The 24951-nt window shown below is 31.1% G+C and overlaps 1 protein-coding gene across 1 annotated transcript; it reads left to right on the top strand.

Moving 5' to 3' along the window:
• The first annotated feature begins 2282 nt into the window (after positions 1-2282).
• LOC129989138 (equistatin-like) lies at positions 2283-14703 on the top strand. The gene is made up of 5 exons (XM_056097469.1): positions 2283-2422; positions 3864-3916; positions 9121-9151; positions 10064-10114; positions 14415-14703. The coding sequence occupies exons 2-5, from the start codon at positions 3872-3874 to the stop codon at positions 14570-14572; spliced, it is 285 nt and encodes a 94-aa protein (XP_055953444.1). The 5' UTR covers positions 2283-2422; positions 3864-3871; the 3' UTR covers positions 14573-14703.
• Positions 14704-24951: the final 10248 nt, after the last annotated feature.

The raw sequence follows: 24951 nt of genomic DNA, 5'->3' as shown, positions 1-24951 counted from the left end.
AAATTTTCTTGGTACTTAACCAGAATAATTATCCATGACATTGTATGATTTTAATTTTCTGAAAATAATTATTTCATTCTGTTTTCAGCATTGAGCTAATATCGGTACACTGTGTAAAAAAAGTAGAAAGACGCTACATTTTTTTAAAAAATAGGGATTTTTTATTTTTACTGCAATTATTTTTACAAGAATTATTTCTTTAGATCATTCACCGAAAACATATTAGTATCACTGCCATGATATTCAAAAATAAAGTATAAATGATAACAAAAATGATTTCTTTCATTTAAAATCCTGTGAAAAAGTAGAAGAACAGTTATAAAAGGAACAAAATATAAGCAGTTTTAGTAAGGATTAATCTTTCCATTAGCTTTTATGACTTCGAATATTCTTTTTCGAAGTGAATCATGCATAGATTTCTGTTTGACAAAAATAATCCCGTGAGGTATTTAATGCCACTCGAAGCTCAGACAGCGATTCAAACTGCTTCTTTCCAGCATATACTCGACGAATAAACATTGACCAGATATTTTCTACTATATTCAGTTCGGGACTTTAAACTGGTCATTGTAAAACCTGCACATTATTTGCAGCGATCCCATTTTTAACTCCATTGGCGGAATCGATTGAGGCTCCATCTTGTTGAAACATCCCCTCTTCTCCTCCTAATTTGGAGAAATAAGGAAGAATCTCAGAATTCAGAACATTAATATAGTCTGTATGCTTATGCCTATCAATGAGAAAGATCAAACTTGTTCTTCCTCCATAACCACCTGCTAACCAGACCACACAACTTCCTCCTTTTTTTCTAGTTGAATAATATTATTCTGCATTCTTCAGACAATGGCAGTAGCATTCATAACTGTCTGGACCATTGAAGTTTAATTTTTTTTTAATCTGAAAATATCACAGAAGTCCATTTTGATGTCCAAGGCATGTGTTCCTTAGCCCAAGAGAAATGATTATTAATATGTGGTTGTTTCCACTTTGGATGATGATTCCGTTTTTTGAAAACGAATCTTTTGGACCTTTGGATGTAGTTGTATACTGTTTGTTTGGACACATGAATAAGTCTTGCTTGATTTCGAGCTTTTGCAACACTTTCAGCACTCTTTTTTAAGTTCATGAGCATGTTTTCCTTCATCACGAGGCTTTAACTTTTCAGGTCTACTAGTCTTCTTTCTTATTCCGTTTCTGTTTGGATTTTTAATAAAGTTAGAAACTGTATTAGAGCTGATGTACATTATATGAGGTATCTCCCTAAAACCTTTATTTTGATTTTTTTTACGCAACAACATGATCCTTTCGTAAATCATTTAAGGGTATACCTCTAGGCATTCTGAAATTAAAGCATCAGTGAAATTTTTAACAAAACACGTTTTCCTGAAAAAAAAAAACAGTTTAAAAAAAGTATATACTTACTCTTCTACTCGTGCACATTCCACCAAATAAAAAAATTGTAGTAGGTGTCCTTTTTTTTTAACACACTGTAAATCATATATTTTCTTCTTTCTAATTATAAATAGTAGTAGCTATTTCATTTTTACATAAAAATAAAGGAAACATCGTTAAATGAAACCTACATAAGAATCTATTAGCCAGGATAAAAATATAAAAGAAAATTTACAGAAAACGACTGTCTTTCTACTTTTTTTACGCAGTGTATAAACAGTTACTGCAATATTGAAAAGCATGAAAAAATAAGTGCGAAAAAAACACTTATATTAGTTTTTAAAATAGCACTAATGGCATGGAAATTAAGAAGCTGAATGGTAGTTACTATCAATAGCTATAAAATGCCTGTTTAAATAAATATGTTAAATCTTAATTTCTATCAGATAAAAATCGTTCAAATATATTACAAAATCCACATAGCACCTTATTTAGTATATCTATCATGTGATGTCCTATTGTGGCTGTCATAGCTCCATATTTCCAAGATATAATGACTTTCAAGATTTCCTCCAGTTTAAATTTATGCTCAGATTTATGCAATAAACGTTTTTCAAAATGAGCCAACGACTCATTTTGAAAAATGAGCTCTTTAATTCTGATTAGGAAATGGCGGGCCCCTTTCATAATTTATCAGTGCAGAACATTTATAGGAGAAATTTATTCCCTTCTTGGGTTCTATATTATTGTGATATGACAATTGGTGCAATAACGAGATCAAAAGATTAATCAAGGCCTATTGTCAAATAAATGAGATGATAAGCATTTTTCTATAGGAATGCTTTGTCACCATTGTTTTAAAATTTTGATCTATGTGCAATGTATGCAGCTGATTCAGCTGTGCCCGGAAGCCCTCTCCACTTTGAGCCATTATTTGTTCTCCCTCAATTACTTATTGTAACGAACTTCAAATAAACGTGTGCTTTACTGTTAAACGAATCATTGAAGGTTTTCCCGCAGATAAGACAGGGTGAGATCTTTAGCTTTTTGCACTTGTTTCATTTCATTTAAATCACCTTTAGATTTTAGCATTTGTTACATTTCTTTTAAATCCCATTTAGCTTTTAGCACAGTTACATCTCCTTTAAATCACATCTCATTTAACTATTTTAATAAGTGTTGTAAAATTTACTGTAATAAATTAATTTATAAAGAAAGAAATAACTGAATTTCCCATTCTAATAAATTTTGATACAATATTGTAATCTAAAAACAATTGTCCAAGAACCCAAAGCCTAATCTTTTCTCTAGATGACTTATTAAAAAATTGCAACCTTAATGTAGGCAGTTAATTAACCCTATTTGTAAAGATGTTAATGAATATGATTTCCTGAGCAAGTTTATTTCTCCTATAAAGGTTCATAAAAAAAGAAAATAATTACTGAAAGATTGAATGAAACTAAGCAATAATTTTAATGCCATTATTATTATTTAATCAGAATCAAAAATACAAAAAGAAAATTTAAATCCGAAACCAGGATTGTATATTTTGTAAAACCTGTATTTTCAGTTTTAGAATTCAGTTTAGGTTATGTCTCATTTTTGTTTTGAGGGCAGAGAAGTAAAATCTGAATATATCCATCTCCGTCAAACGAATATGTTTACTTTTTTTAGGAAGCTCCACCATTGCTGTTTGCAATTTTTTTCCACTAGCAACAATTTTCTTCAAAATATGTTACTCTACCAGATAATTCTTAAAGGTCTTATAGAGCTCGGAAAGTAGCAATAGAAACTCTCGATAAAGTGATAGGTTCATTATTTCGGAAACATGACTAGCAAAATCTTCTACTACTTTAATCTCTATCTGAATGAAATTTCGTAGAGAAAGAGAGATATTTTTCATACTAAAATTGGCTTTTTAGCGTCGAAATGGATAAAGTGAACTCTCAAAAAAATTAGAAAAAAACATGCCACAATTTATGCCAAATCAATTAAAGATTGAACCAATTGTTTTCAACGTGAATGGTGAAATCATTGGCGAAAAAAAAATCTGAAATATAATACGCTTTTTTGAATTTAGAACTACATTGGTATATATATATATATATATATATATATATATATATATATATATATATATATATATATATATATATATAAAATGATTTCAATTTTTAATTTTTAAAACATTTATACAAAAACGAAAATATCGGTATCTTTATTATACAATACATTCTTTATGAATATAGAACCACAAAGGAAAATATTCTTCGCAAAATTTCTGCAGTTGTTTTCACTTGTTTTAGAAATGTTTTTAGAACTAGATCAATTTCAGAACTAAAATTATCTAATTTGGGAGGCAAAAAATGAAAACTGGTCAATTTATTCCTTTTGATACTTACTGAATCATATGACAAAATATTTATTTCTTTTATAAATAAAATTAATATTGTTTTTCGAAAATTCTGCAGGTTCTTAAATGATTGCCTTCGCGATGCTTCTAAAACTCTTGCTGCTTATTACTGTGAGTACATGTAAACCAATTCTTGATAATATTAATAAGAATATTAAGACATTAATGTAATAGATATAATAATATACTTTTTTTAATGTTATTCACTCTGTATTATTTCTAATGCTGATGTCAATACCCGTTTTATATATATATACACCCGTTTATATATATATATATATAAACGACGGTCCAAACGACGTTTAGGGGGTGAAAATCGCAAAAATATAGGGAGTCGGAGAATTGTTGGAAACTGTAAAATATTAATAAAAAAAAATAATAAATGGTGTATCAAATATGAATTTTTTTATGTGAAAGCACATTCTTAAAGGCTATTTTTCATGTAAGTAACATGCCAATTTGATGACCCAGGGGGTCGTAAATTATTGAAAACGAAAAAGTACTTTAGAACCCTTATCTCAAAAATATTTAAACTTTAAGAAAAATAAAAGCTTGAAAATATGAAGAATTTTATACTCTTTAATTTGATATAAGTCTGTAGTGTGAAAACTGAGGAGGTTTTAAAATATTCAAGAACAACTAAAATGTTTGGCGGTAAACATCGTTGCAACATCGGCACCGATGTTTACAGAAGGTAATGCAAAATTCAACCGAAAATTTCTGAGAAGTGATAATAAGCAAAAAGGCGATAAAAATTTCCAAAGAAATAAATATAAAGTCGCAAACGATGGTAAAAATATATTTGGTGGAATACAGATACAGCATACATTTTAATATAAGAAAGACTGTAGTGTGAGAGGAGACGATGGGAAACTTTAAAATTAAAAATTACTCAATGTCAAAACTAAAAATTACTCAATGTTGCGGCCGCGAAGGTCATTACACAACCGACACCGACGTTTAAAGGACCGCCGGACGCGTTCAAACACACCAAGTGTTCTTGCAATTTCTCCAGCAGCGATGACGGTCCGTGCTATGAGATCTTCCACTCTATCCAAATGTGTCTGATAAACAAGAGATTTCATGTGGCCCAGAAGAAGAAATCCAAGGGATTGAGGTCCCTGGAAAGTGGTGGCCAATCAACAAGTCTGAGATAAAATCTGAGAATAAAATTCTTTCAGGAAAGAGCGTGTTCCTGTGTAGCACCAAGCATCCAGCGTACCGAATACCCAATTCAACTGCAACTGATCGCGTGCTTGTCGATGGGGTATCGGCAAAACACTGCAAAACTCGGTTTTCTGTTTCAGATGTGAGCCCACTGCGTTCTTACCGTGCATTTGGCCTCGTTATTTTGAAGGATCCTGTCTCCAGCAACCGTCGATTAATATTTGCAAAGGTGATGTGATGTGGACAACGTCTACTTGGATATTGCTCTTGGTATGTTCTTTGTGCTGGCGTCCATCACCATCCACTCGGCCATAAATTAAATGCATATCCTCATATTCATCATGCGTGAAATTTGACATGTTGTTTACGAATGAAACTTATCGACTACCAATTCTACACTGCTCTTTAATGAATACAAGCTGCTTTTATACTCCTCGAACCATCAATTCTTAACAGTTGCACTTAATTCAAACTTCTCTTAGCTAATTAATGAATATGTAACTTATTATTAGAAATTTTATAGCTGCATTTATTTCAATGCTTCTTTTAATTACTGAAAAGGCAAAATATAATTAAAGATACTCCATATCGGGCTCACATAAAACTATATTCACTCTTAGAACATAAGATTCAAAAGAAAAAAAAAGTAATAGACTACAAACAAAGCTAAATCGAGCCCGAAAATACGTTTAACTACTGCCAAATAGATAATCGCTGTGACTTACTTGTAGAAATTCTACAAGCAACTATATTTTATAGCAATTATAACATATAAGTAACTATAACATTCCACTATATAATATACTTATCAAAAGAATTTTTTCATGAAAATGATTGTTACATTACTTTAAACCGACAAGAATTGTCTTTTTTAATGATATAAATTTCATTTCAGTACAATATTTTAACAGTGATAGCTTTTTTGGCAGTGTTGAAATTTAAAAAAAAATGCATTCTTTGGACATTTATTCTGAAGTAGTATTTTCACTTTTGCTTTTAATTTGTCGTGCATATATCGTATATATAAACTTTTAAGTTGCATGCGTTCTAATTTATTTTCACTCATTCAATTAAATTCATGTTTTTTTTAATCTTATCAAAAAGCAAGGTGAAATTTAAAAAATATATATCATATGCATTCTACATTAATATTTAACAGTCTACAGAGTCAATAATCAGGACGAACATGCTGGTTGCTAAAGGCGGTTATTTATTCATGCAAATCTGAAATTGTTTTTTTTTAACACGATTATGTGTTTAGACTGACATTTTTTCCATAAGTGGTGTATTACAAAAATTGTGTGGAGTGCAATGTGATGTACAACACTCAGAATGCAATACTCTATAGGGAAGGTCATTCCATCTATAGCTACAAAATATAGCTCGTAGTTATTACTTGAGTAGTAGGTATTCGCAAAGAAATTCTTCAAAATTTTAACTAGGCCTTTGTTTTATAAACATTAATTGATATTTTAATACATCTCCTCAATAATCAATAATTTATTTGCACATCATCCAATAAAAGCTATCTTAAATTTTCTTAAGATCAAAAATGACACATTTCAAAGACATCGATATTATTCAGTACCTTTTTTCTCTGATTTCATTTAATTTTTTGATTAATTTTAAACGCAGGTGTTATAATGTTTATGTCTGAAATAATGAAATACGAAGAAATTTTTAACTTTTAACGCACTATTTCATTCGCAGTCTTTTGCCATTTTTAATGTTATGATTAAAAATCATCGTTTTATTTTTCAAGAACTTCAAAGGAGAATTTTGATTGCTGAGTTTTTAACATAACAATGGTTTTATGCTGGGATGCATTAATGTCAACTGTTTCATGTAAAATTCCTAAAGCAATGAATGCAAAGGCTTATGAAATCCAAGTCAAAAGAAATAATAACATAAAATAGGGAGATCAAATTTATCAGGTATTATTTTAATAATTTTGTAAAATGACTCGTTATACTTATTTATGTTTATGACTTTCAAGTCAGTAATTGAATCGTACTGTTTTTGATGACATCGGTTGTTGAAAGGGTTTCTTGTTGGACTCGGAATAGTATTTCGATTTTCGAAATCCAAATTCTAGATAAAACCTTCTTATAGTGAGTTTGATACATGTTAAACATGTAGATACGTGCAACATTTTTTTTTTTTTTTTTTTTTTTTGCGATGTGTTAAGAAGTTTGGAGAGAGGAGATACTAGCTCTAATTGCATGCTCATCCTCTGAATCTCATTGATTCAAAGAGCCTCCATCTTATTTCAAGAATGGCAATCAGTTAGGCAACTACTTTGATTTGTTAAATTGAAATCATTGAGTAAAAAAATATTTTTTATTTCCAATTTTGAAAGACTAAAATGTTTTTGAAAACTTTCTACTTTTAAATGTTAATAATCGAATTTTCTTTAATTCTCATACTATTATATCGTATATTTTGTTTTATACTCAATTTTTATATGATTTATATTTCATATGCCCCTTGATTTATTTATAATTCTTCATCTGTCCATTACTTTTTCACCCTTCAATGCATCGTGGAGCCATTTGGAAGCACGTACTTATTTCAGCTTATAAGTTTCAAATGACTGTTCCAAAGGGTAACAATGGATATTTATAAATCCTTTATTAATACCTTTTCATAAAAATTTGAAAAGACCCATAGATTATAAAAGTGGTATCAGAAATGGATTTAAACTGGAAACTTAGAAAAATATCAGGAATATGTGAATTCTACTATGTGAATAGTCTACTATTACAAATACAATCAAAATACTTTTTTTTTCTTTCGTAAAATATATTGGTAAAAAGGAACTTTTATTTCTATTGCAGAATTGTTATAATGTGACTTGCGTCATTGGGATATTGTTTCAATCATAATGCATCCATTTGGCACATTTCTTTTTCAATTTCAGAAAGAAATACTTCAAATTTTTAAAAACAATTTTCTCAAATTATATGCAGTTTTCAAAGCACATTTGCAGTTTTCAAAGCATTATTTTGTAAAAAAAGTAAAAAGTCATGCATTGTAGGATTAAGTAAATAGTATCAGTTCTCAATGCGCATTTCTTTCAGTTAAAATAGTGAGAAATTTCTTTTTCATGTGTTGAATGCTGCTATAAATTGTTTGTATAAATAATTAAATATTATAACATTTAGTTGCTTCGTCTTAATTGCTCCTTCTTTTTAATAATTGGTGCTATTTATATTATACACGAAAAACATTTGCAATTCTCTATGGATTCTACACAATTAGAAACCTTTTTTTTTTAGCTCGCGGCAAGTTTTACAATTTCTGTTTAAGTGTAAAGAAAGAAAAAGAAGTAATAAATTAGTGAGAAAGTAACATAGATGAACATACAAACCTCTGATTTAATCCGTGAGGAGACGTAACTACAGAATTTTTTAATAAATAGTGCAATTTCTTCGTTATGATACATGATATATATTGATAAAATCTTTCGGAACACAGAACTCAACGATATTGAAGCCAAGTGAAAATCAACCACGCATTTCTTGTAGTACGTAACTGATGTTTCTGTATACTATGCGTGTCGTTTTATTTATTTATTATTATTATTTCTTGAAACACGAAGTAGATATAGTAGATTTTAGAAGATTCCAGAGTCTATGGTAATTACTATTTCCGTAGATTCCAAAAATAAAACTGTCAGATCAAGTTTCAGGTGTATTACGCGATCATGAATTGATTCTTTCTTACAAAAGGACGAAAATCCTTAATGATGTCATTCGCAGTTAAATGAGCATTTTAATTATTAATTAATCTATAAATTTAATTATTTACAATAAACTTAACCTTACTTCCACTTGCAAATAAAATTTCAAAACATTGATTTCACGATCCAGTAAAACTTATTATATTTAAATATAAATTTTAAAAAATTAAAAGTGAAAAACTATAAAAATAAAATACTTCTTTTTTAGCATAATAGTTTATAAGAACTGTTTTTATTGAATTATTTAAATATTCACATATTTCAGGAGGGAATTTTTATGCTAGAATTATAGAATGCTAAACAACCAAAAAATGTAGACAAAATGAAATGTCAGGCGGCTGAAATAACTAATTCTTTATTATGAATCTTAATAAAGAGCAAGTAAATTTATTGATCGTTCTTTCAGGTATTGGTAATTCTCATGGAATTTACAAACGGTAAGTTGAATTATTTTTAACTCTAACATAACATTGAATTAAAATGGTAAAAATATTTATTTAAGATTACTGTGTACACTTTCAAATTAATTTAAAGTTTTCTCTTGCCAAAAAATGCCGAAGAAGAAATTTTAAAATAAAAAAGGGTATTCGAGTCAAAACACAATATGTATTTTCTGCATATTTCTTTTAGAAATACTTCCTATTATATTGGAATATCCTCCATATATGTCCTCCAGATCTTCGTCCCACAATATACATTTATAAATTTCTGTTTATTCTCTCCGTTATTATTTATCTCACAGTTAGGGGAAATTTTAGTTTAATTTTTATTATTAAAGAAGTGAGGACTATTGAATTGATATTTTTGATTTATGACCTAAAACTAGAGTCGAGTTATCCATGAGAGACGATCAAAAACATGAAAAGGTTATTCGTAACGTTAACCTAAGTGTTCATGCCTTCGAGAAGCGATTTTTTTTCTCATTTAATAATTGAAACTGCAGAACACGGCAGAATTTAATTTCATGACGTCGCGACGTAATTTCTAAGGCTCGAGTGACGTCAGGGAGTTAATTCTATTTTAAATAGATTTTGTGGGTAGTGAAAAAAGAATTAAATACCACCTCTACTAAGAAGTTAAAGAAGTTTTGAGTTTAAATTTAAATTAGATTAAAAATAGATCAATTTTGAGAAAGAAATCTTATAAAACATACACAGATACAATAACTTCCTTCCGCAATAATAATAATAATAGTAATAAAAAACATGCCAGCATCGTCGAACATGATCATGGCAAACTTAAATTTTTTTCAAAGCATAAGTGCGAATAACTTTTGAACTAAGACACTGTTATAAAGTCACCTTTTTTTAATTTTTAATAACCTTATTCTTTCCTTTTATACATACCAGCTGGATCAGAATGTGAGAAACAAAGAGACAGTGCAAACCAACGCCGAAGAGGTAATATTTCTTTCTCTTTTCGTTTATTAAATCAACACTATAACGATGAGGTACCAAAAGGTTTTGAAACTAGTGCTGTTGTCAAGAAATTACTTCATGTGTGTATATGGAAGCAATGTGGCCAATAAAGTAGTCGCTATGCTCAGAAATACAGTATTCTTCCTACTTCTGGAGTGTTCTTCAAGCACCTTCAGCGAAATGCATTGGATCTCAGAGGTATATATTCGTCTTCCAGAGATTTTCTTCCTCTTTTTATATGTGTGCCACTCAAAACATTTACGTTTTGTGCCAGCATCGCTGTAAATTTGCTTCATCCTCTGTAACTTTTGTACAGCACGTTTTCTCGGATTCACTCAAAGTCTATATTCGCTCTCCCTTTCCATTGCCGTCACAAAAATAATAAAACACATAATCGCAGTAGCAAGAGCTATCCAACTCCCAGTTCGAATACTTACATATGATTCTTGTGATTGTGTGAGTAGATTTGTATTGATATTTGTAAGTGTGTTCGAGAACTAATCTTGGATTGATTAGAACTTTTACAGATATAGGACTTTTTATACTTCCTATATGTACAAAGATAGCTCAAGCTATGCTGGTTTGTATTACAAATGGATAACATAACCCTGATCTTTGTAGAAAGAATTTCATGAATTAAAATAATTAATTATTTTATTAAATATGGGGTTTAATTAAATTAAAACTTTTACTTGTTTTACTTGCTTGACAAGCCGGCGTCGTGGTATAGAGGTAGCGCGTCTTCCCCCTGATCTGGGCGTCCTGTGTTCGCGTCCCAGTTTGGTCATGGTTGTTCTTCCATTGTTCTATCTGTAAGATGTGTGAATGTGCCCTCCTGTAAAAAGGAGTTGTGCAAGCGAATGAGTGATGCGTGGGTGGCAAAGTCGTACTCTTGGCCCTAGTTGGCGTTACAATAAAAACAAGAGACACTCCCCCATCGGCTTAAATCGCTGTCTTCGTAACAGCGGGCTTGTCCATGGCAAGCGCCATAAGAAACAACAACAACTTGTTTGACATGAATGTTTTACAAATGTACAATGATTTTAAATCGCAGGATGGTTACTTTTCTTTCTCGTATATATTATAACGAGAAAGTATTGTCATTACAAAAAATTGAAGTCGAGATTTTTATATATCTCTAGGATTCAGGCTACCCTATTTCTGACAAACATATTTTTGGAATAATATCTACCTTTTTAAAAACATAAAATTTATGAGCGCTCTGAGTGTGAACATTATTAAGATAGGACGCTCACATTTCAGTATATATTTAAGCCAAATTATTCATAGCGAAAAGGTGTTTTTTTAGGCCGAAAAAAACTATTAACTTTCATTTCCATTGACTTATGTTAACACATAAAATCTCAAACATAAACTCTAAAAATTAGAGCAAAGATAAATGACAAAACAGAAACAGTAAAAAGGCATTTAAGAAAGTACCTCAACTATAAAAAAAATAGATTGTTTTAAATTTTCTGCATGGTATTTTATTCTTTCTTTTCACCTCATGATACATAAGAGCTTGATTTATGAGAGAATTCGGGCATTGCAGAAATTAATGTCATTCCAGGATTTAAATCACGCACATCTTTAAGGGTATTTCTGATCAGCATTAAATTTGGATTTTGTAGACTTAAGCATAAATATAGAATAAATATCCATCTAAATAAAAGAATATTACAGTTTTTTAGTTTTTAAAACGATTTCTCATTGAAGTAGACAATTCTGAACATCAACTTCCTTGTTTGGGAAAATTATATATTAAACTCAATTAAGCCAAAAAAACTCTTATTAAATGATAAAGATAAAATTTATTCGCATTCGAAATATTTCAAAATGATTATTCTCTGTAAACCTCTGATTATTATTATTTTTGTGATTCCTTTTCTCGCTTTTAAAATTTATTTAATACTGACTTCCCTGTTTTTTAAAATTTAGTATCGTTTTTCATATATCATTTTTAACATGAAAAAAAAATGTATTATATTCGTTCACAAGGTATGTTGGTTTAAGCAAGCATTCAGAAAGTTAAAGATTTGTTCTGATGGCATTGGGCATTGAAGCATTTCTTGAGTTTTAAACATAGTAATGATGGCACGCATGATTTCAAAGTACGATTATTTATTTTTTTCATTTTAGTACTATCTTGAAACCTTATTTATAGTTGTTAGCCATTTAAAATAGAACAATTAGTCAGGATCGTAGATAGACAATACATTTCGTCAAATGTATGTTATTGAAATATTAAGAAACTACTTTTAATAGTTACTAAAAGTTTTTCGGTCAGCAAGGAGGTTAGTTTAGAATGTTTTGATTAGCTTTCACCTACACGCTTAAATAAAACTTCAAAATGGGATCTGGAAAAAATAAAAAATAAAAGAGTGTGCCATGTAAAAAGCTTAAAACACCTAAAGATGTTTTAATAGTCGAAACGTTTTCTTATAAATTTCTTTTTTTATACACATTTTCTGTTTGTTTTTTCGTTCATCGCTAACAAATAACATGCCGGGATAGTCTGGTTGGTAGGGTGTTGGATTGGCATCACTTGGGTTGCGAATTCGAACCCCGTGTATATGGTGGATGGCGCACGTATACATCTGTCGTGATCACGAAGTCCACCATGTCTAGAGCGATACCACTGAGGGGTACTGGTTCAGAGGTGATCGTTCTCTGATTCAGGTGTAAAGTACGATCTGTTAATGAGTGAATGAAATGCATGAATGAAGTCCGCCTCATGAAAAAGGGTTGTGACGTGTGAGTAGCTGTGTCGTACTCTTGGCTCTAGTTGGCGTTGCTGAAAAAGCAAGAGACGCTGATTCGGCTTAAATAGCAGACAGATAACTGTCAGCGGGCTTGTAAAGTGCCATAAGTCACAACAACAAATAATAACTAGTAAGTGTTAGCATTCTTTTACCTGTATGTTACTACAAATAAATAGGAATATTTTTAGATCTAAATAATGTTATGCTATGCATATACATCAAACTACTATAATTCATCCATCAGATATGTGGAAATTATGGAAATAGGAACTAGAAATTAAATTCTGAAATAATTGCACGCGTTTTTTATTTATTTTGGAATAATTGTGAGGCAGTAATTTATTGGTAGAATTCGGTAAAAAAAATTATTATCCTCAAGAAATGAGAGCCCTCAACAGTTAAGAAATTCTAATAATTAATCTATGCTAAAAAAATTTTTTTGAACATAATGAAAATAGTCATTTTTTTTTTTTTTTTCATTTTAAAATTTTCAAGCCTCCTACTCACTCATTAGAGTGAACGATACTAATAATTTTTTTTAATTTCATTTCGTCTTCAGCAGATTTGCGATATGAAAAGAAATGAGCGATATAAAAAATCTGATCTTTTCGGTCCACGCCTATGAACAGATTGACTTTCTTTATTATTCGGTAAAGTGCATATATCAGCAAAAACTTTCCTTGTCTACCTCAGTCCGACTAAAACGATCCCATATCATTCTACAGTACTTTCTTTGGCCGGCGTCCTGGCCTAAGGTTAGCGCATCTTCCCCGTGATCTGGGCGCCTCGGGTTCGAATCCCGGTTCGGGCATGGTTATTCTTCATCTGTGTTCTATCTGTGGGGTGTGTGAATGTGTCTCCCTGCAAAAAGGGGTTGTGCAAGCGAATGTGTGTGTCATATTCATATGAGCTAGAAGTCAGGCATCTGCCCTCGGGAGCTCAGGGGTCTTAACCCTCAGAAGCTACTGCGCCCTCTTTCCGTGGTAACGCGGACACGATATCATCATCATCATCAATACTTTCTTTATAATTTAAATTTCCATTTTTACAGTTATAATATTTAATAGAATTCTTCGATGTAATCCGGAGCTTCGGAGTCAGGAAACAGTTACATTATCTTCAAATCTCCATTATTATATTTATAGAAGCAAACAAATACCCACACATAATGGAAAACAGGTAGCACAACGAAAATTAGATTCCACCACCACCAAAACGGTACCAATATAAAGTAGTTGTGCCATACTTCCGGAAAGAATCCCAAATTCTCAGAAAAAAAGCTAAAAAAGAATTGAATTGCTTCACCGTCAATGCCGTACCGGAACAGAGAATCTTGGTCAGTATCCTCGTAATCATGGAATACAGACTGCAAAACCATAAGTATCATGTATATGCAGTGACTTTGACTAAATGACTGTCATTCCATATTTAGATAAAATGTGCCCACGCACAAAGGGAAATAAATGTATCCCAAAAAATGATTGTGATTCTTATCGTTTTATTTTTTCTTTTGATTCTAGGTAGGTTAGGATCATTTGTCCCGAGATGTGAACAAGACGGTTCGTTTTCGAAGATGCAGTGTCATTCCTCCACTGGCTACTGCCACTGCGCAGATCCGCAGACAGGAAAACCGAAAACCGCAGCAACAAGGGATAGCGGCACTCTCAAATGCGCTTAAATATTTTGATGCACTTTAATAAATAACATCAGCAATTTGATAGAATGTTGTATTATTGAGTTATTTTTAGAATATGCCCTGAAGTTTTCTTTCAGAAGATAAAATTTTAAAAATAAATTATTCTTATAAACTTTTGATTAAACAATGTTTCAGTCGTATACACACACACACACACACACACACACACACACACACACACACACACACACACACATATATATATATATATATATATACATACGCACACACACATATATATATATATATACATACGCACACACACACACACATATATATATATACATACGCACACACACACACATATATATGTACAGGGTGTCTCAAAAATCATGACCGCAGCTTTTATTCCTTAAATATTGATCACAGACATATACTGTAAATTACAAAGTTGCGGAAAAAAAAGGTTCAAAATGTTATGAAATCGATTGAAATTTTCAGGGGATTAAACTTAAAATAATACAAAATTAAAATGTTTATACGGACCCCGCACAAAAAATTTCCAGTGAGTAAAATGGGTCCCATTCTCTAATAAGGTCATGCACAAAATTTCTGAATTTTATCATGAAAACTCTCAAAGATATGTTAAAACAAAGTTGGTGAAGGGTTTATTACAAATTAAAATTCATATGTTTACAGCTTCAGTGCAGATGACGTGACGCAGGAATGCAACATAAGGAAATAAAATATGCTTTATATCTCTAGTTTTAAATGCAAATTTTAAAATCTATGCTTAGTGAAAAATACTTTAAAATTTTATAACATGAATGACAGAATATAACTTAAAAATAGCACAGTCAATGAACTTGTAAAAAGACTTATGTAATCTTTCCTTCAACTCTTTAACATTCAAGCACTTTTCAACTGTACTCCCTTTAACATTCAGTTTTTCTCCCCGTGCCTTTCGAAGACATGGACTCTTCCAAGCTGAGGGGCAGTTATCTACAGCAGTCCGAAGTAATATGTCGTCGCTCTATTTTGAATAATTGCCTTGCGGTTTTTAGACAACGAGTTGCATTTTCTGTCAGCCTAAGATTTTTATTCTAATGTATTTAAATTTTTTAGTGGGAAGCCTTTCGCTCATCGTCTTTTTAGGGTATTTTTTTAATACAAAAAATTTGAAATTTATTCTATAATAAAATTTAAAAAATAGGGTTTTTTTTTTTAGTCTAACAAACCAGTTAAATAAAAACATCTTTATTTTTCATATAATTTTCAATAATATTTTATCATTTTAAATTTTTTTTTTGCCAAAATTAAATAATACGTCATATATTATTACCATGTAAATCATACATCTGACCTCTGATCCGCCACGAAGGCACGAGCAAAAATTACTGGATGATCAGACCGCCGCAACAGCAACACTGGCAGGAACTATGGTTGAGTCCTAAGGGCCATCACCGGCCACGATACATCCCTCCCCGAAGGAAGTACGTCCCGTCATCAATGGGAGAAGCAAGATCCCCCACCTATTTGTGTACCATCTATTAACTATTGTCATAGAGGTACTGTGTGCTAGACTTTTCCAACAATCAGGGAAAGATTTTTTTAATAGCTGATGGAATAATCTAACATTTTGGAAGTGTTCTAGGAAAAGGAAAAAATATCATGTAAACTATTTTTTCATTTTACATTTAAGTACTATTTTTGTTCATTATCTGTTAAAAAAGGAAGCGTGCAAAATGCTGATTTAAACATTGGCTTGATACCATGTTTAAAATTGAATATGGCTAAAACTTTTGTACAAAAAAAATGAATTGACAACATCTCCTATTTTTTCTTATTGTTATCTTGTGATAAAAAATACATGAAATGTCCCAACAATTGAAAAAGCTATATTAACTTTGAATAATGATAAAATTTCAAACGTTTATACTATTTACTTGTATTAGATTACAATAAATATCAAGCTTCAGCGTTGATTTTAACTTATGCGAACCTTTAATTTTTTTCCCATTCTAAAAGCAGAATTGTCCAGGTCAATTCTGCTGTTGGACAAATTCGGTAAAAGAAATTCAAAACCAAATCTAAAAAAAATCTTTAAAAAAAAAGTAGTGACAGATGTAGTTTGAAAAAAATCATCATACAAATTATGGAGCGAAAAACATATCTAACTCATTTGAAATTATTTTTAAAAAAAATAGAAATATTCAAATATTTACAGGGAAAAATATTTGTGATGACGAGTAAGTTTACAAAATGAATTATTTGAAGAAAGTGGGATAGAATATATTAAATGCCATGCATAATGGATCAAATTGCTCCTTTATCACTTCAATAATAATAGTAATAATAACCCGAATTTTAAGCGATATAAATCTCTAATTTCAGAAATTGATGAATTAAAACCATTTCAATGAGTATAAGGAGTTCGGGTTAAAAAAAATGAATCGCCCTTTTCCTTAAAATCTCGAACGAATTATTTGATTTTACACATGCCAAAAGAAAAATTTGTTCGAAAACATTAAATGGAAGAAATTTTTTCCCTCTTTTAATCTTTTGAATTTTTATCTCCTTCTTACCCTTTCATTCTATTATAAACTATTTAAATATTAATTAGCAATTAATATGCAAAACACAAAGAGCTAGATAGGTAAAAGTTTGTACAGGTTTAACATCTAAAAGGTACATTCGTATCAAATTTGGAACCAAATCCTTCAGGGGTGGGGATGACTTTCTGTTGTTCTTTTCATTCACTAACATATAAATGCGACAACTCACAAACGCCATGACTTAAATCAATGTAATTCGGTACCTTGTGACCAGAACTATAATTCCGCGTCAAATTTTCGTTTTAAATGGTCGGCAAAAATGCGTCCAATTATGAATTTTACGTCAATCAGTCTTGGAGAAAGTCCGGACATTGATTTGCGTACCATCTTAAAGATGTTCAATGAATTAGCCTAAGATCTTGCCATTTTATAAGTTAGTCATATTCAAATTTTCATAACTATCCCATTTTTAGTCGCAACGGAATGGACCTTTCATTTTTATTTAAAATCATAGAGTTTCAAAGTCCTTTTTCTAATTAGGACTAAAAAAAACAGAGGTTAAATCTCAGTTAAATATTTTATATAAATTATGTTCAATTAAATATTTTATAATTACATCCTTCGGCAAAATATATTTAAGTTTCAAATTTTGATAGTCCTATAACTCACGCTATTATAGAAGCCATATCCCGTTGTGTTAAGAGTACTACGAACTTCTCTAATTTTTGGTCGATTCCCGTAAAATTTGAACTTTGAGATACAAAGGAAGTGATAAATTTTCAATTCATCTTAAAATATTTTTTGCTGAAATTAAACATTAAAAAAAATATGAGAATAGAAAATAGATTCATTCAGTATTTAAGTCTTATTTGTACTAAAGAATATTTTTTATGATTTATGCAAAATCTCAAAAAAAAAAAAATTTCAGTAAAATTTTTTTATTATTCATCAAAAAATTCAGTTTTTAGTTTTCATTTCAAAAGGATTTAAATAATGTAAAAAATAATATTTTATTCCCTTTCAGTCAATAAGTATACTGCTGAAAAAGTTATGAAGCCAGCATTTTTTCTTTCTTAAATCTTTAATCTTAAAGAATTATGAAAGGAAATGTTCTTGACACTGCAAAATTTAAACAGAAACTAAAAATAATATTTTCTTTCCTCTGCAAACACATTCAACCGATTTACGAAGTTTTGAATAACAGTATTTTAGGACAATCCAATCCAAGACTGGTTGACCTAAAATTATGAATTTTACGTCAATCAGTCTTGGAGAAAGTCCGGACATTGATTTGCGTATCATCTTAAAGATGTTCAATGAATTAGCCTAAGATCTCGCCATTTTATAAGTTAGTCATATTCAAATTTTCATAACTCCCCCATTTTTAGTCGCAACGGAATGGACCTTTCATTTTTATTTAAAATCATAGAGTTTCAAAGTCCTTTTTCTAATTAGGACTAAAAAAAACCGAAGGATCTGTAGAAAACTATAAAATTTTTAATTCATCACAGCGTAGATTGAAAAAAATTATTATATTTTGATTTTCCTGAATGCGGTGTCATGCAAGGAGAAAACATTGTAATCGTCCAGAATTTCAAACTCGAGATTTTGACAGATCTTCACGAAAAACACATTTTTGGAAATGCGTCTGCTTGCCGTTCTGTTCATCTGTGCCAGAAAAATGATAAAAAAAGATTTGAGAAAGATGGATGAAATTTAGTATGAGGACTTAACACTACATTTCTAGATAGTTATAAAATTTTGAACTTAATTCCTTCAGAGAAAATGAGCCATTCCAACTGCCCCGAGTGCAAACGAGCTCGATAGCAACTAAAAAGCATAAAGCTAGATATATAAAATTTGGTACACAGATTTAGAATCCAAAATGTTATATACCCAAATCTTTACCCAGATTTATACTCAAATCTTTCAAAAGGTTGACTGTCTATTTCTACGTATTTCTGCATGTATGCGAGTGCAAAAATTTATGAGTGTTAAATTTTGGTTACAATCAGACAAAAAAAAGTGCCGAAAATACATTTCCCAGCATCATATTCAGTACAAATGTTAAATTAACACCAAATATCTATGTTTCGTTTGTAAAATTTGCCAATGACATGCAAGTTATGTGTGGTCCCACCCAAGGTGCAATAGTTATGCAGGGTGAGAGGAACATCAGCTTTATTAGAGAACGCGTGAGTATGTTTTGCAGAGATCAATGCCTCTGCTTTTTAAGTTGTCTGGTATTTCTAATAATCTGGTATAAGTAAGCCCAAAGACCTAGAAGTATCTTTTTCTGAATTTTCCAGATTGAGATGAAATATTCGACCTATAGTGAATTTTTGAATAATGTTTAATGATATACATATCGCTCGAATTATACATAGAAAGTACGCATAAACATTAACATGTTATACATGCAGAAACGAATGTTCAAGTATTAATTATTGGTTTCCTAGAAAAAAAACTTCAAGATATTGAAGAAAAAAATTTAAAAAAATTATGTCTAAGCAAACGAAATGAAACAACTTAATTTCTATTTCACGTTTGAGTAACCTCTTAGCCGCTGCAGTTCCAGTGAACTGCACCGTTGCCCGGGGAACACCACGTGGAGGTGAGCTACTCTCGTTCCCCACTCGACAACCCTCCCTTCATCGCTGCAGCAGACAGAAGTTTTTTTTTTTTTTTTTTTTTTTGCTGTTGCTGATATTTTGTTTTGGATGATGACAACATGCTTGTTTCATAATTTATATGACAAGCGACCACAGTTTGTGATGTTGAAAATAATATTAAACAGCTTCCAGAAGCACATGACAGTTTTTGAACTAGCATCCGGAGCAGATACGGTCTTTGAACATTTGGCAGCAGATAATCTTTGGATCAGTCATGAACAATATTCGGAGACTGTCGACAGTTCCGATGTTAAACTGTCTATATCCGCTGTCGGTATTCCGCAGGCAAGTCCAGAGCCAAGCAAAACAGATAGATGTCATATGACTCCACAACTGGGACACCGATGGGAGCCAATCGGGCCGGCAAGTTCAATCCACAGCAGATTTTATAAACCGTGTATGATTTTACTATTGGAGGAACAGCTTTCTGGACTTGAGTAGAAGCCATTTCAGCTGGAATGTCCAATGCTTGGCAAAATCTAAACACTGCATACGAGCGCACTACGGCAACTCGCGGTTCAGGCGGTTGAGATGGTACTACCGCATTTGGATCCAAATTAGGATCAGAAATCAAATCCCCAGTAGATGTTAAACGGGAAAATAGGGAATATCTTATCTATTCCCAAATTGTCACAAAAACGATGAGTCCACCGACGGCCGTAGCCACAGTGAAACAGTCAAGAAACGCACTAAGCATTGCCCAGAACAAGAAAAAGTCACACAACGATCGGTTGCAGAACAATAAATGAATTTTAGAAGAAAGAAACAGTGTATGCTCCCATTGTTTCTTTCACTACATTGTTTGTTTCTTGTAATTTTGTTGAGTATTTAAACAGTTACTTAGCTGTTGACAATAACAACAGAAGTGACTGTTGAAATATTTATTTGTTCGATAACAATTGAAATGCGATGATAATTATTACCATCTTAACAATTGAATATATGCCAATAATCAAGCATGAGTTTCGATTTGGGGCTAAAAGTGAAAGTTTTTATCTAAAGGAATTATGTGGATATAAATATAAATATTTATTGCAAGTATGATTAGTCATTAGAGTTTCTGTGGGCAGTTAAAATTAATCTAATTTATCGAAAATGCATGTAAAATACGAAGATAAAATTTCTATTTTACTTTATATAAGTAGGAGAGTACGCACCTTTCCCTAAGCCTCGGTTAGACATAAGAAAATTCAAGAATTAGGTAGCGAAGAAGTGTGGGAAACAAATGAAAGTGGAATGTAGTGTTTGATTGGAAAAGAATTACACATTTTGTGAATTTTAATATAGCAATTTATATATCTTTAGTAATCAATTCTTTCGTTGGACAATAACTTATTATAATTGAAAAGAAGCTCAACTTTTACTTCAAAATAACATTTTTCCATCTTACCGTATACAGAGTCTCAAAAAAGTAAAACTATATATTCACAAAAATTTTTTCAGAGACCCCCTTTCATGAGGAAAAATGTCAATGATTAAAACATTTTTCCTCTATTTATCGACAAGGAAACAAATTTTCATGCTTCTACCTGTAAAATTGGCCGAGATATTAAAAGGCAAATGTATTGACTTGCTTCATTTATCCATACTTCTGACCAGTTTTTGTGCGAGGCGTTCTTTGTGGTTTTCAGGGATAATAAGTCTTGCTTACGGAGGCCTGTGCTATTTTTTCCCCTCTTGATTCCAGAACTAACCTCTTCATTGAAAACCTGACTTGCATTGAATCTGTACAGCCGAGTTAATTTATAAGCAAACTGAACGCATTCAGTCACACACACACATTCACTTTTATTATTGTCTGGTTTATTTTACTAGAATTTTTTTAATTTCAAATGGGTTCGCCTTATATCAAGATTATTTGCAATCCATTCAATTTTTATTTAAATTTTTATAAATTAAAGATGCAGAATCCTTTAAATATATGTCTTATTTATTTTGATTTTACTTTCTCTTATACGAAGTATGAAGAAAGAGAAGGAAAGATAACCGTAAAAAATATTTGAACTCGAATCACCACGGCTCAGATCTTTCTGAGTCAAAAAAATCATGTTTACAATAGACGCATTTTTTTTGTTGTTGTAAACAAGATAAATTAAAGCTGAAATTTATATAGGGGACTTTACATCAAACTTGCAGATTTCTATTGAATTTTGAAGGAAATGTATTCAAAAGAAGTTTTTCTGTCCTAGAATAAAATTTTCTAATAAAACATAAAGAATTGGTCTGATAAAATTTGGTTCAAGAGGTTTAGCATTTAAAATGTAAATTTGATTCAAATTTATAGCCAAATTCCTCAGGAGATTGGCCGTCTGTTTATCTGTATCTTTGCGTACATGTGAACGCAACAATTCAAACGATTAGCGATTTGGGCAAATAAAATTTGGTTGAAATGTTGAATACATCTATGAACTGTGGACCATATGTCGGTTTGTACTTCCACCTGCATGTAGTTGCAGTGATTTAAATGAGTGAAATTTCGTTAATGGATCTGGTGACAGCCAATTGTAGTTCAATTTCAAATTTCGGTTCCAATCGTTGAGAAAAAAGGCATTCAAAAACATATTCCATTTTCTGCTACTTATCATTTTCAACTTAAATTATAAAATTCAGATTACTGGTATTTTTTTTATAACTGCCTGTGCAAATCGGTACCCTGAAAGTACAAAGCATATTAATGTCATAAAAATTTGAAATAAAACCAAAAATTAAAATCAAGTGAAATTTACCATCATAACGTACGGTGAAAAAAATAGTGCTTGGTAAAATGTAACGAGAGAAATTGGATGCAAAAACAAAGAGGGGAGTGACTTCTATTTACAGGTAATCCAAAAATAGGTCCAACCATTCACAGATGTTTTCTGACAAGCTCAATAATTCTCGCCGCATGATGTGAAAAGCCGCATCTAACATTCTACAATATTCAGAGTTCAATAAAGGCCTTTTCTGCGTGCTATATTATGTATATTAGTTAAATAAATTTTCAAAAATCCATATATTTTGGAAATTTTCGGCTTTATGATCAAAGTATTGATTTGAAGTTATTTTTCTTAAGATTTATCGATTATCATGTGTCAAGCCAAAATTCATACATCATCTCAAAGTCAATCTTTCTATCTCTTTCAAAAATTATATTTGAATACTTTATAAAAGAAAATTTCCAGAAAAAAAATCAAATAAAATTCCAATATTGTTTATGTTAAGTTACTTTGTTTTAACAGCTGAGTTAGATTAAAATTTAAAAATATGGCTTAATTTAGGATTGCCTAGTTTGTAAATTGTAATTGTTTAACAATTGTTAACGTATAGTTATTTCATTTCGAAAAAGTTCAACTATCAATGTATAGATCAAGTATTCAAACCTCGACAATTTCATTTATATAAAAATAATTAAAAAAAATATTTAATGACAAAAGCAGGCGTCTTTAATTAAAAATAATATTTACTTTTTCTTTTCTTTTTACAAGGAGTGACCCCAAAAAAGTTTACAAGGCAAAGGAAGAATGCTTTATGAACAATAGACATAGGATACAAATGAATTAAGAGTCATAAGTGGCGGTCACTTCTCTACATAATCACCAAACCTGTTGAAGCATTTATCACACAGCTGGACCAATTTGTTTAATTTGTAATAATCCGGTCCCTGGCTACTGAGCCAGTTCTTGGTACTTTTTTAAACATCACCGGCTGATAGGAACTTTCTTTCAGATAAGTATTTCTTCAATGCCGGGAAAAGGAAATAGTCACTGGGAGCCAAATCGGGCTATATGGGGAGTGGCTCCAGATCTCCCACCTAAACGTTTGCAGTAATCTTTCTGCGTGCTTCAGAAGAACGACACCATTTCGCCACCTGTTGTCTACTCTTTGCTTCGTCCCCGTAGGCTTTAACAATTTGTCTGTGAATGTTCTATGGGGACACATCTTTGGCCCATAGAAATCGTATCACGGCTCACGCCTCTGTGCGAGACCACTTCTCTAGACGTCTTGCCATTACTGTTGCTGTTTCAGGTCTCAGTACTAACACTATTAGCTCGAAAGAGTGGTCTAAGACAACTAGCGCCATGTGTCTCTACTCTGGGTAACAATATTCCCATCCATAATTTCTACATTCCAAATATTGCTGCTTGAAAGCTTTTTTTTGTATCACCCCTCGTATGTTCTTGCCTAAGCTATTATTCTTGGGATTAAATTTCCCGTGATTTTTCATTATATTAGGCGCTTTCATGTATTTTAATCAGCGACATCTATTGGTAAGTATGCCAAGTGTCTATATAAACAATAATGGTTCTGAATTTTACCAATTTGCTATTACTCTTTTAGTCATCATTTTGAACATTTTCCATTTAGTATTATTGAGTTATTCGGTGTATAAAGACTCCAATCATGGAACACTCCAAATTGCATTTTGGACATTCATTGCTTCTTTTGTTTGATTTGATAAAATCTGCTGCCGACACTTTTAGAAACTTATGGTGGTACTGCTCCTTCATATCCCAATTGTCGTCTTTAGTTTTAACGATTTAAGAGTGATGATTTTAATGTAAATGACAAAGAAAGGCTTGGAGGATCAAAGAAATTGGAAGACAATCAATTGCAAGACATATTGGACGAAAATGGAGAAAAAATTGTAGAAAATGATGAAAAACATTTTGATTGATATATATTGTACCAATTTTTCTCAATAAATGCCCTTTAAAAGTAAAAAAATAAATTCTAGAATGATGCGATTTATCGAGCGAGAGATTACAATTCATACTTTGATAGACTGTTTCCATAAGAATGAATTCACTCCCTTTTTCTACACAGAAAACTGCATTTTTTTTTTCAAACTTAGTAAGCACACAAATTCATAGTTACTTCTCAATCGTGTCACAAATCTCCTCCTAGGGCATTGAAAATATTTTGGCATAATTTTAGATAAATAAAAAAATCCACATCAAGGGAATGAGTGATGGAAGTGTCTTCTTATATTAGAATTATTGTAAGTTTAATCAAAAATTTCTTGAACCATCTAAGTTTGCTTCGAGTATGATAGCATTAATAGTTCAACAATAAATTGCAGATGTATTGTCTATGATTCCGTTGGATATCTTATTTGAAATATATCAACTTTGGTTACTACCAAATACTTAGATTGCAATAAAAGAATACAGCGCACTCCCGAGTATCCATTTCTCGACTATCCGGCTTCCGTTCT

This window comes from Argiope bruennichi, chromosome 10 (assembly GCF_947563725.1).
Source record: "Argiope bruennichi chromosome 10, qqArgBrue1.1, whole genome shotgun sequence".
In the NCBI taxonomy this organism is placed as follows: Eukaryota; Metazoa; Arthropoda; class Arachnida; order Araneae; family Araneidae; genus Argiope; species Argiope bruennichi.
This window is presented reverse-complemented; position numbering and strand designations above follow the sequence as displayed.